Consider the following 15,738-nt stretch of genomic DNA (forward strand, 5'->3'; position numbering starts at 1 on the left):
AGGTTGTCATCGGTAATGCGTGATCTGTGCTTGTTTTTGTTCAGATTCATTATTGAAAACATCTGTTCACAAAGATAGGTGCTCCTGAACATGGATAGAATACGGGCAGCATGAAGTCGGAGCTCTGGCATTGAGTCAGGGGGCAGTAGAGGGTAGAAGTCCTCAATTTCAACATCCTGAAACCTTGATTTCAGGCCACTGTCAGACTGAAGCTCGATTATCTCCATCTGAAGGTGATGAGGCACATTGTTGACATCAACTGTAAAAGGATTGGCAAAGATGTCAAAGCCTGAGTGCTGTGTTCTAAAGTCAGAGAAGCGCCGCTCAAATTCACTTAGTAAACGGCTAACTTTGGTAGCCAGCCGACTGCAAGGAAAAGTACCAGAAATAGTGGTTGAGATACTCAAACAAACGGGAAAGTGGGCAAGATTGTCCTGTTCCAGTTGGGACTTCCATAGTTGAAGTTTACGCTGGAATGCTGTGATCATGTCAGACATCTTCGTGATGACTTGTTTGCGTCCCTGCAGCTTCAGATTCAGTTGGGCGAGATGCTCGCATATGTCACACATCATAGCAAAATCACATAGCCAGGCGGGATCCGACAGTTCAGGCAAGGGCTTTCCTTTACTTTCCATGGAAAGAGCAATTTGTTCTCTGAGCTCAAAAAATCTTTTGAGGTCTGCGCTCTTGCTCAGCCATCATACTTCTGTGTGGTATGGCACGTCTCCATGCTCTGCACCCACATCCTGTAAAAACTGCTGGAACTGGCGATGATTCAGGCCACGTGCCCGTATAAAGTTAATAGTTTTAATGACTGTGGTCATTATGTCATTCATGTCCAGAACTTTTCCACACATAGCCTCTTGGTGGATAATGCAATGATAAGTAATCAAGGGTGTGTGGCAGTGACTTTTTTGCATTCTTTCCTTCATTAGTCCAACCAAGCCTTTCTTTTCTCCGCACATTGAAGGTGCGCCATCGGTAGTTAGCCCCACCAACTTTTCCCAGGGTAATTTAAAATTATTTATAGATTTCTCCACAGCCTCAAATATGTCTCTACCAGTCGTCGTCCCATGCATGGCAGCTACATCCAAAAGTTCCTCAGTGACAGAGAGGTCGGTCTTCGTAGCACGTATAAAGATGGACAGCTGCGCTGTATCAGTGTTGTCTGTGCTTTCATCGATAGCAAGTGAAAAAGAGAGATAACTGCATGCCTGTTCAGCCAGCTGTGATGATAGATTTCCTGAGAGTTCTTGAACTCTATCTGCAATGGTGTTTCTTGACAAACTGACATTTTGAAAACTCTGTATCTGGTCTGGGCATACTTGCTCACATACTTTTAGCATGCATTGCTTCAAAAAGGCACCCTCTGAAAAACACCTTGAAGTACGGGCAATTTCTTCAGCCACTATAAAGCTTGCTTTCACTGCAGCATCATTTTTCGCTGTAGCCTTTGTAAACATTTGCTGCTGTGATTGTAGTTTGCCTTTTAGTTCTTTAACAATTTTATGCTTTTCTTCCAAAGTATATTTGCCATACTTAACATTATGTTTGGTGTCAAAATGACGACGTATATTGTACTCTTTCATCACCGACACTGTCTCATAACACAATATACACACTGGTTTGCCCTCTCTAAGCACAAATATGTATTCATTTTCCCATTTGTCATTAAATTGTCTGCCTTCACTGTCAACTTTTCTTTTCCTGGACATTTTGGGATCAATATTGGCAGTAAAAGATGTAGTTTATTGGAAATCTGCGTTAGAAGGAAAAAGTTGAAAACTGCACAGGGATAGCTTGATTTGGCAGATGGAGTGGAGAAAAAAAAAGTCAGTCAAAAAATGCCTGGCTGGGTACAGATAGCAGATTCTGTTGCGATTTTTATGCCTGCACTTTATGCCAGGAACTGGCAGCTTCTGCTGTGTATTTTTTATGCCCGCACACTCACTCTCTCCTCTGCTCTGCCACCCGCACAACCACATCGGATGCCCGACTATAGGTCACGCCTCCTGAATCTCACGTGACTTGTTATCTATGCGCATGCGTAATAGATAGCAAGTATGGCGGGCGGCCGGCGAGGCGGCCGGCGAGATCACAAGCCTCCTATGTCACCGCGCGTCATTGTGATGGAACGCAGCGGAGTGCAGTGATGACAGCGCGGTGCGGGCCACATTGCAAGGCCTGGCGGGCCGGATTTGGCCCGCGGGCCTTGTGTTTGACATGTGTGCTATAGACAGATCACTATTCAAAAATGCAAGTTTGAAGAAGTCACTGTATTAGTTTGCTAGGTAACAAAATACCACAAATTGAGGGGCATAACAAAAATTTACCATCTCACAAATCTGAAGGGTAGAAGTCCACAATTAAGCTATTGGCAGGGTTGGTTCTTTCTGATGGCTGTGAGGTAAGAGTCTACATGCCTCCCACCTTGGCCTGTAGACCACCTTGGTGGTCTGCTCCCAGCGTCCCTTCACATCCTCTTCCAGTATTCATGTATGTTTCTGTGTCCAAATTTCCCCCTTTTATGAGAACACCAATCATTTTGGATTAGAATTTACCCTAATGACCTCATTTTAACTTGATTCCTGCCATAGTGAAGATCCTATTTCCAAATGAGATCATATTCTGAGATACTGGAAAATAGGAGTCCAATATATCTATTTTGGGGACACAATTAAACCCATAACAGTCACTTTCCTGCTGCATATGCCTCCCTTAACCTACAGACAAAAGGCCAGCTCCTTCCTGTGGCCCACTGAGCTTCCTCTGATGGCTTCTACTGGCCCAATGGCCTTATCTTGTCTGCCTCCCTCCCCTTTTGCATTCCATGTTCTAGTTGTCAGACATCTCTTACTTCTTCTTGCCAGGGACTTAATATTGCCTGAAATACCCATTCTTCTGTCAGCCCAGGTGACAAATCATTCAGGCTCAGAACAGCTCTCACATCCTTTTAGAAGTCTGACTGACAGTTCTTCCACCAATTCTGGATTAGGCAACTCTCTTGCACACGTAACATGGAAATGTATCTTAATACTTGACAATATTGTCTTCCCTACTAGGCTCTGAGCTGCCCAAGTATGAGGACTGTGTCTGGTTTTTGGTTACACCATCCGCCCTGGAACGGTGCCTGGAACAGAATAGTCCCTTGATAAATATTTGTAGGATGAAAGAATGCCTGGATGGTCACTTAGGATTCTAAGCAGATGTAAGGAAGAAACACAGTGGACCTCGAGCTGACGTCTAAAGAGCAACATTTCATTTAATTCACTGTGGGTAGAGCAGAGACCATCCTGGAATGGCAGGGCCCTTCCTTCATTCCCAGAAGGTGACTCTGGTTTCTTATTGCTCGAATTTGAAAATGACTCAGAGAAACTTTGAGCTGAAGAAACTTTTAGACACCATGTAGTTTAACCCCTTCATTTTAAAGAAGAGTAACTTGAGGACCAGTGGAAGGAAGGACCTTAATTATCATGACATTTCATTATTAGAAATAAGACTGGAATCCAGGCCTCTTGGCTTCTCCCTAAAGAGGGAACATGTTTTGGCTGCTATAGAGGTGTTACTGCATGGAGACAAAGAGCACGGTCCACTTTCTGGGTATGGGTCCTGTTCTTACCAGGTAAGTGGTCTAGGGCGAGTTAGTTAACTCTCTGTGACAGAGTTTCTCCATCCATCAAGTGGGGACAATTGGAGTACCCATCTCATAGAGTTATCAGGAAGACTCAATGAATTAAAGCATGTAGAAGCACAATGCCTGGCAAGTGGTCACCCCCCAAAGTTAGCTATCTGTATTGTCAGACAAAGAAAAATATTTGAGTAAAGTAAGTAGCCAGTCATGGTAAAACCTTGGAAATCTGCCCAGTCTGCGCTTAGGTTAACCAAACATGAGAGAACCAGAGGCTGAGTGATAGTAATCACCCATTCCTTTTTGTACACACAGAGAGCCCTCAATTTTGTTTGGTGAATTCTGACAATAACACATGGATATCCCTTTCCTGATTCATTGATATCTTATCAAAGCACTCAAAATTAGTTTTGACAATTAGTTTGATTCATGAACACTTTTGGAACTCACTGTTCTCAGATGGCAGGCCTGAGGAAGGTATACCAGGCAGGTGTGGACTGTGAAGGTGGAGTTATTTAGTTCCGGTTGCTTCCAACATCCAGATGTTTTCTCTCCACTGCAGTCTTTCCAGATGCAGAAGCCTTTTCCACACCATATCTGCAAATTTATTCAGAATCCACACTTCAGCTAAAGGCTCCAGCCTCCTTACATCCTCCCCTCCCCCACCTCAAACAAGGAAGGTAGCACTATGGACGACAGGGATAACAAGTCCCCAGCACTTTCAAATTCCTTTCTAACTCCCTACTTCTGGCCCCCAGCCCCACACTGACTCATCATTTCAGAAGTTAGAGTTACCCAGAGTCACTGAGCTCAGGACTTACATGTCCCAAGACCTCTCCAATCCTGTAATGGCTTAATCTCTGTTCACCAGGCCTCCTTGGAGTTCCTTGCGCACTGAGGGAAAAGGATATTCTCTCTCCACGCTGTCCCCCCAGGGAACTCTGCTTTTTGCCTTCTTCAGGCTTAGAAAGCAAAGCATAGCAAAGGGAATGGAGAATGTGAGGTCCTTCCTACTTGGTGTTGAGAATATTCCCAGAGCCTCCTCTGAATGGTGGTCACATCTAATAGGTGTGACTCAGCTTTCCTATTAGTAGGTGATTAAGGGTTGAGAATCAATGATGAGTATTTTGGAAGAGGGGGTGTCAATAGAGGTGACTTGTTATTATTTTTTGATATAGGTGGGATAGGTTAACATGGGGAGACACTTTTCAGGGAACGAAAAGGTATGGTTTGGTGTGTGTCTATATGTGTGTGCCTGTGGACACACTTGTCCAGGGACAGTGATGAAGGTAAATTGGAGTTGTGTATTGTTGTATGAGATAGCATCAAGTTATCTGGGTTCAAGGGATGTTGATATCAGGGTTCCTTAGTGTTGGATTTTCAGTATGGAGTGAGAATAATGCTTTATATGGTTTATCCCTTGGGGAAGCTCTTAGAAATGTACCAAGCTGCAAAAGTGGCCTAGCAGCTCCACCTAGCTACTGGCTTCTGTTAGCGGAAGTGAAGTCATCTATTCTCCAGGGATCTTGGATCAAGAAGAAGAATGCAGGCCTTACTAATTCAATGCTAAGAAGGGTCCTCAGGAATTTCTGTACATATCAAAGGAGAGGGGGCATGCTCAGGAGAGAGACTAGACTTCCCATTAATCTAGATTTTAGATTCTTGAACCTTATCCTCTGGATACTCCAGATTCACAAAGAAACAACTAGTCAAATGTTTTGCTGGGTGAGTTTTTTCACTTCACTTTACTTTTCTTCCATACTTCCTTCTCTTTCTTATTTTTTCTACTTTATTCTCTTCTAAAAATAATGGTGTTGTTTAGAAAGATAGATACAATGAACAACATCAAATAAAAAAATAGCTGACAGACAAGAAGAAAAAAAAAGAGAAGGTATTAGGAAGATGATGATGGTGTGAGGCAAGCACACAAAATTAGTTAGGAAGTTCTGATAACTTGATTAGCAGCTCATTTAACTCTGAGCTCCCTAATAGCCAAAGGGAAAAGGTGAGAAGATCTTTGATATAGTTTTCAGTATCCAAGAGATAAGAGTAAATCTCTCATTTAGGAGACACACTACCAAATATGGCTCTGTGATTGGGGAAAAATATCTCTTGAGGGTTTTCATGAAGAGATTACTGTGCAATACAAAGAAAAGCCTTGTCCGAAAGATCCTTACAAGAAACAGAGCAAATTTCCCTAAAGGTCCTCAATGGAAGCCTAAGGGGTATCCTGCCAAGATCCAATTTAGTTCAAGTGACCCTAACAGAGTCCATATAGATGCAGGTATCCAGCTCTGTTGGCCTGGCTCACCTCAATGTTAATCTTTACTTAGGTCAAGAATTGCACCAGACCTGGGGTCCCTTTGCCTTTTATGTCCTGATGATCATGCAGCCCTCTTAAGGATGTATTTCTAGCGCCTATATTTCTGTATAGCTGACTTTTGTTAATTACTAGTTACCCAATAGGTAATCTTGACAAACAGGCACACACTCTGGTTCACTAAATAGAATGATCCTAATATATCTTAGGTCAGGTATATTCTTTGAATTACTGTTAAAAGATGTGGAACCAAGAGTAAAATTCTCAGGCTGTCCGGAGAATGAAGAAATGATTACAGTTCATCTGTTAATTCTTTCCATTCAGTTTACCTCTGACAGTTGTCAATATTTCTTTGCCATATATTCCTAAGACATTTAAAAAATAATTATTTTGGCAGTTACCCAATAGGAGAGGGAGTTGGGGGGATGGGTGAAAAAGGAGAAGGGATTACGAAGTATAAGTTGGCAAGTACAGAATAATCATGGGGATATATAGTTAAGAATCTTATCTAATAAAAGAATAATATGCAAATCGACCATACCTCTACCACACCCACCAGCCACACCCATCAGCCAATCAGAGAAAGTATGCAAATTAACCCAAACCAAGACAGCTACAGCCTCAGAGAGGTTTAGGTTTCCCAGGAGCCAAGGTTTCCACCTGCCCTAGCCGGCTTAAGCCTTCACTCAAGGCTACAAAGTTTCGATTATAGAAGGTAAACAAATCCAGACAGAAATGGAGGCAGCCAAGGAGCAAGCAGAAGGCTTGGCTCTGCTCCAGGATACAAAGTTTTAATTGTAGAAGGTAAATAAATTCCAGATACCAGGGCCTCCGTTTGGGTCACCGGGGGGCATAGCTGGCCAGTAAACCACCACAGGCCTCTCACCCAGGACGCTCCACGCCCTAAGGGAGCCCCCACCCTGATCTGGGACACCCTTCAGGGCAAACCAGCTGACCCCCAGCCATGTTCTAGGCCTCTATCCTATCTAATAAAAGAGTAATATGCAGAATGACCAAGATCAAGAGAGTTGCCCCATGTGGTCAAAGATCCTGCCCCCATGTAGACATAAGATGGTCACCAGCAGGGGAGGGCAGTTGGGAGAGACCAGGCCTGCAAGAGAGGGCAATTGTGGGTGATCAAGCCAGCAGGGGAGGGCTGTTGGAAGGCACCAGGCCTGCAAGGGAAGACAGTTGGAGGTGATCAACTCTGCAGGGGAGGGCAGTTAGGGGTGACCAGGCTGGCAGGAGAGCAGTTAGACATCAATCAGGCTGGCATGGGAATGGTTAAGGAATGATCAGGCTGGCAGGCAGAAGCGGTCAGGGGCAATCAGGAAGGCAGGCAGGCAAGCAGTTGGGAGCCAGCAGTCGTGGACTATAAGAGGGATGCCCGACTGCCTGTTTAGGCCTGATGGGTGAGGGTGCAGGTTGGGCTGAGGAATTTCGTGCACCAGGTCTCTAGTATTATAACTATGTATGGTGTCAGGTGGGCATTAGATTTATTGGAGTGATCACATCATAAGTCACATAAATTACTGTTACATACATATAATATTGTATGTCAACTGTAAGTGAAAAATAAAAAAACAAAATTAGAAAAAGAAATAATGCAAAAAAGTCTTGATATAGTAATATATACAATATTTGATGCACAAAAGTAGACATTTAAAGAATCTGCAACATTAAGACATCCATCATCCAATTAGTAGTTAGAATATCTCCCAATAATCACGTTGAACCATGACTATATTCCCTCATATTTCTGATACATTTTTTTCAGTTTATTTCCCTCCCTCTTCTTTCCCACTATCATTTGCATTTTATAGGCTTTAAAAAAGGCATTCAGTTATATATATTACTTTTCTAAAGTTAAATTTACTTTTCTCTCTTGCCAGTAAGCCTCCTGAGTATTACATCAATTGTAAGTTCTAGTTTGATTTCCCAAAATATCTTTTAAGTCTGGCAACCATTTTATACCCTTGTTCCATTTTCATAACTCAGTGTAAAAATTTCTTACTATTCCACATAGTTGTGGCAGATAAATTAAATAATGTGCAACATGTCCACATTAGTTATAACCCTGACAATTTCCTAACCTTCCCTGTAAAAATATCATTTTCTCAACAGCCACACATTTCCCACAACTGGTGTAATTATTAAAGGTCATTGCTCAGTAAACTCTAGGTTCTATCTGGTCTGGGAGCATACACTACTCCACCCACCAAGGAATAAGTTTTAGGTGGGTGGATTTAGATAGTATTGTGGTACACTGCCCATTTGTCTCCCATGAGGATGACCTATGGTTGATCCTTAATCTGTTCAGTCTCTACCAGTTGTATCACAGAAAGTCAAAATTCCTTTCTACTTTTTTGGCACTATGGCTCTAAGAGAATACCAGTAAATATCATGCTTAGCAGTAACATCTTGACATAGTTTAGGCTTGTCATAATGTTCCCACAAATGAACTTCTTACCTGATCCTAACTGGCCACCACTGTTTAAATACATTAGGTCCTATTGCTATCAACCTGGCAATTTTTCTTTCTTGGGTGAGGGTGTGTGTTCTCTTTCAGACTCAACGACAAGCAAGATGTTGAGTCAGTTTAGTAAATGCATGGTCTATTCAAATACAGCTTCATCCTATTTCTGGGTTAATCGCCAAGTTTTGCCAGTTTCCTGGAAGAGGACTCCCTCTAGTGGCCATTTAGAATATAATGGTAATTCTCTAGGAAAGTACTTTCTTCATTCAAACTCCCAACAACCCTTAGTCCCTTTTAATTCTCTAGGCCAAAGTTATGTGACCACAAGTATTGTTGCCATGCGTATTTATGACATGAGCTTAATTCAAGTAACCTACATGCACAAAAAAGTATTGTGTTCTTCAAGAGATTGCCAGGTGAGCATATTCACTTGGTAGGTGCAGCTCCGTTCAAGTATCCCAAAGACTTCCTGTAACCATTTGCTGGGGGGGGGGGGGGGGGGGGGGGGGGGGAGTGGGGGGGGAAGTTCTAGAGTGACAACATGTTACTCTACCATGATGACCTGCCTAGATGCTATTAGATTAGGATATCATTTAGTCACATTTTATTGTTATACTTATCATGCTGATTCTCTGTATCCCTAAGAGGATTCCTTTCATTGAACCTTACTGGATATACTAAGACTGTCAGCTAACAACTGCTACATTATGTTTCTCTAAATCAGGACAACACCCTGATTAAGCAAGTCTTTGGGTATGAGGGAGCCACCTTGCTGTTGTCTGCTCAGTATGTTGGAATCTAAAATTTGATCTTTTGACTACACCAGATATGGGTTTGAATGGAAAACTACACCAACAGGCATTCAAAGAATCATAGTGATGTCCAAGAGGCAATATTGGCACAACCATGTTTGCCTGGCATTAATCTATATTGCGCATCAATGCAGAATACTTCCCAGAGTCTTTGCTCATCATGTCAAGGTCATCCACTTCTTTTAACATTAAATAATAATTCAAATACAGTGAGATGATTTAAATATCAAGTGTATGGCTTTATACTGATGATTTATCTGTTTCCTGTTGAACACTTGGGTTGTTTTAGTTTGGCTTATCCTATCTACTAAAAGAGTAATATGCAAATTAATCATCATTCCATTACAACCACAAGCCATGTCCACCAGCTAATCAGGAGAAGTATGCAAATTAACTCAACCAAGATGGCTGTTGCCACAGAGTGAACAGGAGGCTTGGGTTTCCCAGGCAATGGAGGAAGCCAAGCTTTCCACATACCCTGGTGGGCCCAGGCCTCCACTCAAGGCTACGAAGTTTCAATTACAGAAGATAAATAAATCCCAACAAAAAATGGCGGCAGCCACAGAGCTAGAGAGAGCAGGAGGCTTGAATTGCCCCTGGTAATGGAAGAAGCCAAGCTTTCCACACACCCTGGCAGGCCCAGGCCTCCACTCAAGGCTACAAAGTTTCAATTATAAAAGATAAATAAATCCCAGATACCAGGGCCTCCGTTTGAGTCACTGGGGGGAGGGGGGTGGGGCGAGGGGGGCGTGGCTGGCCTGCAAACCACCACGGGACTTGCCCAGGCCACCCCACACCCCAAGGGAACCCCCACCCTGATCCGGGACACCCTTCAGGGCAATCCAGCCAGCCCGTACCTGTGTACCAGGCCTCTATCCTATAGAATAAAAGAATAATATGCAAATTGACTGTCACTCCAACACACAAGATGGCTGCCCCCATGTGGTCAAAGATCCTGCCCCCATGTGGACATAAGATTACTGCCACAAGACGGCCAGCAGGGGAGCGCAGTTGGGAGGGACCAAGCCTGCAAGGGAGGGTAGTTGTGGGTGATCAAGCCTGCAGGGGAGGGCAATTAGGGGTGACCAGGTCAGCAGAGGAGGGAAGTTGGAGGCAACCGGGTCTGCAGGGAAGGGCACTTGGGGGGAATCAGGACTGCAGGGGAGAACAGTTTGGGGGGACCGGGCTTGCAGGGGAGGGCAGTTTGGGGCAAACAGGCTGCAGGGGAGCAGTTAGGCATTAATTAGGCTGGCAAGGGAGTGGTTAGGGGTGATCAGGCTGGCAGGCAGAAGTGGATAGGGACAATCAGGAAGGCAGGCAGGTAAGCAGTTGGGAACCAGCAGCCCTGAATTGTGAGAGGGATGTTTTACTTGCAGTTTAGGCCTGATCCTGCATGGATAGGGCCTAAATGGGAAGTCAGACATCCCTTGAGGGGTCCCAGATTGGAGAGGGTGCAGGCTGGGCCGAGGGACCCCCCCCCCCCCCCCCTTGCAGGAATTTCATGCACCTGGCCTCTAGTTGTGAATAAAGTGTGACAGTGGGCCTCATCTGCCCAAGAGATAAGGACTCTGGAGACAGACCTGGCCAAGGGGGAAAAGTTAAAAAAAAATAAATAAAGTCAGTTATAACTCAGTGCCGGGAATTCCCTTGTAGTAAAATATGCAGACCTCCAGACCTGGCTAGGAGATTGGCGTCATCAAAACAGCAGCATCCTGAACTTCTGTTTGAAGTCAGAACAGACATTCTGCTTGAGGCAAAAACAGGCCAGGTAGTGTAAACTACCTGAGAAATAGCTCAGGAAGGCCAGGTCTTTGTCCTGAGGGGCCAATCTGGGAGTGACATACCAAAGGTGGGAGGGGTGGGGAAAAAGAGGTATAAGAGGAGGGACTGCCCCTCCATCGGGGCTCTCACCTGGGTGTTTGCCGGCTGCTGCGTCAGCCAAGGTTTGAGCCCGGATTCGAATCTGTAATAAACTCTAGCATGCTAAATCAAATTGGCTCCGGTGGTTCATCGCTTCGTAACATAAAGCTGTTACAATTTTTTGAAAAAATAAGTAAGGTAGTTGCACATTTCATTTTATTGGGAATTGCCAAAATGTTATCCAAAGTTATTCTACAATTTTACAATATATGACTTTGAGTTGTTCCAAATCCTATCAAAATTTTGTATTGTCTTAAACTGTAGCCATGCCATTGACTGTTCAGTAGTATGACATTGTGGCTTTAATTTGCCTCTTTCTGATCAGTAATGATGACAAGTCCCTGTTCACACTTGATCTTGACCATTTGAGTTTCTTCTTTTATAAAATTCCTGTTTATGTTTTTTGCCCACTTTAAAAAAAAATGAGTTGTATGCTTTTGCTTATTGATTTGTACGAGCTCTATATGTATATTCTGAATATATCTTTTAGCAGATATATGCACTGTGAATATTTTTATCTTTCCACTTTCTTAAGGGGTCTTTTGATTAGCAAAAGTTTTAAATTTTTATAAAAGGCAATTGAATAACTTTCCTTTTGTGGTTAGTCTTTTTTTTTTAATTGGCCTATCATTAGGGCAGGGAAAACTTCTAATTACTGAAGTAATTGTTGTCTTTTTATTGTCATCTTGAATGACCTTCTCTTTATTGTCCTATGAATGACCTTCCTACCCCCTAAAGCTCCAAGGTGCCTTACCTCATCCTCAGCTCCAGTGATCATATATGCCTCATTTTCCCTTTCTATCACTGAACCTCTCAGGTATATAGGCTCTCTGACTCTCTCATGTATGTGGAGTTCCCATACATACCTATGTAATTTAATTTGGCTATTTTCTCTTGTTAATCTGCCTCTTGCTGATTTAATGTCTAGGAAGAACCTAGAAGAGTAAAGCTGCTCTCTCTACCACAGTAGTAAGAGCTCATCTTTTTTTAAAAAAAATTAACTTTGTGTATGTGGTTAGTCCTCTTTGTTCTGACTGAGAAATCTTCAGTCATCTGTTTTCTTCAAGAAATTTTATATTTTTAGCCATCATGCTTAGGTCTCTGAGCCACTTTGAGTTAATTTTTGTGTATGGTGCGGAGAAAGGTCAAGGATTGCTTTTCATGTGTATGCCCAGTTGCTCCAGTATAATGCATTGAAAGGATCTTCCTTTCCCCATTAAACTGCATTGACACTTTTGCCCCAAAATCAAGTAATCATAGAAACAAGGATTTATTTCTGGATGCTCTATTTTGTCACATTATTCTGTTTATACAATCTTATACAAATGCCACACTGCCTTAATTACTTCAACTTTGTAGTTAAGTCTTAAAATTTGCTAAGGTGTGTGCTCCAAATTTGTCATTTTTCTTTTTCAAGATCATGTTGGCTGTTTCAGGTCATTTTCATTTCCATTGAGATTTTAGAATTAGCTTGTCAGGTTCCAAAAACAAAGATCAGGCTCCTGTGCCCAAGCCTGGTATAAAGCCTGGACAGAATTAGAGTCAGCCCTCCCAACGCCTATGCAGCAGCAGCAGCATGGCCACGTTTGGTGTGGTATTTCTATAGACTGTGGTTATGGCAGAGAGCACAGAGGAACACAGAGTGATCTCTTGTTTCTCACTGACAACATCTTTTTGTGCAGCAGGGCAACAGAGATGCCATTTTGGTAATTAGAATGCCAAATTACATCAAACTACCATTCATGATAAGGATGTTTGTCAGATAAACAAGAACCTAGACAGTCTCTCTTCAGCGGGTATCTTACGAAAAACCATTGCATTGGTCATCTAATTTATTCATAGTTTTAAATTCCATGAGCTATGAATATTTATTTAAACAAATTCAGACATTACAAATCTGTATAGAGTGGAAATTCTCTCCTCTCTGCCCGCTTCTGCACTTCAATTCTTTCTCTAGTGACTATATACACATATATATTATATATTTAAAACACATTAGATTCATATTTATATACTTTGTTCATATCTCAATGTATCTACTTAGTATCTTTTCAAGAAAATAATAGAGATTTTTTTGAACTTGCTGTATATCATTACGTTCTATGGAATTAATCATAATTATTTTTTCTAATCTTTATTGATATCATAGTAGTTTGTGGCCAATTTTTTACCTACTATAAACTAGGATTTTATATATACACTAGAGGCCCAGTGAATGAAATTTGTGCACTCGGGGGAGTGGAGGCCCTCAGCCCCGTCTGTGTCCTTTCACAGTCCAGGAGCCTTCAGGGGCTGCAGGGAGTGGGCCTAAGCCATCAGCTGGACACTTTTGAGCTGCCTCGGAGGAAGGAGAGGTTCCCGCCACTGCAAATTCGCTCGCCAGCCATGACCCAGTTCACAGCTTCTGGCTGAGCAGCACTCCCCTCTGGGAGCACAGTGACCACCATCATGCATTGAGCATCTGCCTCCCTGGTGGTCAGTGCGCTTCATAGTGACTGGTCCTTTGCTGTTTGGTTGATTTGTATATTAGCTTTTTATTATATAAGATACATATATATTCAATATACATTTGTGATAATATTTCAATATGTTAGATTTCTAAGGGTGGGAGTTTCTGGAATAAAATATTAATTCACATGCTTTTAAACTTTAGTTTTAGGATAGATGGAGTGAAAATGGTTCTAACCTCCCCACTGTGAAATGGATAATGTTATCACTCTTGGTTCTTGTTATTCCTGGTCATTAGCATTTTTTAATTGTATGATAAAATATGAGAGAAAATTTAAAAGAAATAAAGCCATAGTAATATGATAAAGTAAGGACAGACAAAAATGATGGTGTGAGAGGTTCCTCTAGACAGAAAGATAAAAGTTTTTTGAAAAAGTACAATAAGGCATTATAAAAATCCTCAAAATGTTAAAATTATCTAAAATGTAACCTTTTACCTTCTCCTCTTCCCTCTCTCCATTCTTTCTCTCTTCAAGTATTTGCTAAGGCATTCAACATCTATACATTAAGTAATGATTTTCAGCAATATATTGAAATGTGAAGGGCTTTGGAGGATGACTTAATAAAAAAAAAGAAATTTGTTTAGGAAATATTTGGAGGAAAAGAATTATAACAGTATTTGGAAGATGAGAAAGTGAAGAATCTACTTTGTAGGGAAGTGGAGGAATAGTGAGGAAGGGTATCATATAAGCAGAGGCAGGGCCAATTGGTGGAGCTGTCATCAATGGATGTAAGTGCCCTCAATAGCCTTGTCTCACATGGTTTAAAGGTTCTAACCTTCAACAATATAACTGTTCATCAAGAGCCAGTAGAAGCCAGATCCAAATGGAGCAGATTCCAGTGGGTTTGTCAGGAGGGAGCTGCCTGGGCTATTCTCTTGCCCATCAGCTTCCTCAGGCCCTGTTTCAGGTCTTTGTTTCTCAGGCTGTAGATAAAAGGATTTAGCATTGAGGTCAAAACCGTGTAGACAATTGTTGCAATGTGGTCCTGGGCAGAGTAGGTGGAGAGGGGCTGTAAGTAGATATAAAAGATGCTTCCGTAAAAGAGTGTTACCGCAGTGAGGTGAGAACCACAAGTGGAGAAGGCTTTGTATTTTCCAGCTGCTGAGGGGATTTTGAGCACTGTGATGAGGATTCGCATGTAAGAGAAAGTAATGAATAGAAACGGGGTCACCAAAACAATAGGCCCCTCTGTCATTATCACAATTTCATTGATAAATGTGGAGGAGCAAGACAATTTCATCAGGGGACTAAGGTCACAGAGGAAGTGGTGGATAACATTGGAGTCACAGAAGGTGAGATGATTCAGTAGAAGTGTGTGTAGGAGAGAGTGCATGTGTGTAAATGAGCAGGAAAAGGCCACCAGCAGAACACAGCGGTGATGGCTCATGGTGGTGACATAGTGGAAGGGGTCACAGATGGCCACATAGCGGTCAAAGGCCATGACTGCTAGGAGGAAGCTGTCGGTGTTACCCAAAGCATAAATAAAATACATCTGAGTTAGACACCCAGCATAAGAGATTGTCTTTTCTAATAGAAAGCTAACTAGCATCCTGGGGACAATGGTTGTTGCGAAGCAAATATCAGTGAAAGACAGGAAAGTCAAAAAGAAATACATGGGGGTCTGGAGTTGGGGGTCAGAGTGGATGGCCAAAATAATGAGTAAGTTCCCTGTGAGAGTGATCAGGTATATGATGAGGAACAGAATAAAGAGTGGCTTCTGGTCTTCGGGCCGGGAGGACAGTCCCAGGAGAATGAACTCGGAGACACTGCTGGTTTGGTTGGCTCTTTCCATTGACTTGGGTCTAGATATATATAGAGGTTTTGTTATTTAACATGCTCTGATTCCATAACCCAAATCTTGAGGACCCAGGAAAGTCTTTGCTTCCTCTATTTAATCACAATGAGCTGCTGTGCAGGAACAGCTTGTCAACCTCATAGTTCTTGATGTGGTCCTCCCTTTCTAAGCCCATGAGTATCACAAAGTCTTGATACAGGAAGCTGGAGGGAAAGAATGAAAGTTTTCCTTTAGAAATCATCAGAGATGGAACTCTCTGATTCATGTTCATTAATTC

The 15,738-nt window shown here is 42.4% G+C and overlaps 1 protein-coding gene across 1 annotated transcript; it reads right to left on the reverse strand.

Annotated features, from left to right (window-relative positions):
• Nucleotides 1-14,513: 14,513 nt before the first annotated feature.
• Nucleotides 14,514-15,458, reverse strand: LOC311630349 (olfactory receptor 1L8-like; the record flags this gene model as incomplete). Its single annotated transcript, XM_084899257.1, has 1 exon — nucleotides 14,514-15,458. One exon carries the CDS (start codon nucleotides 15,456-15,458, stop codon nucleotides 14,514-14,516), a length of 945 nt encoding a protein of 314 aa, XP_084755383.1.
• Between the last annotated feature and the right edge of the window lie 280 nt (nucleotides 15,459-15,738).

The sequence above is a fragment of the Pipistrellus hanaki genome, assembly GCF_964339955.1.
Source record: "Pipistrellus hanaki genome assembly, chromosome: 11".
Lineage (NCBI taxonomy): Eukaryota > Metazoa > Chordata > Mammalia > Chiroptera > Vespertilionidae > Pipistrellus > Pipistrellus hanaki.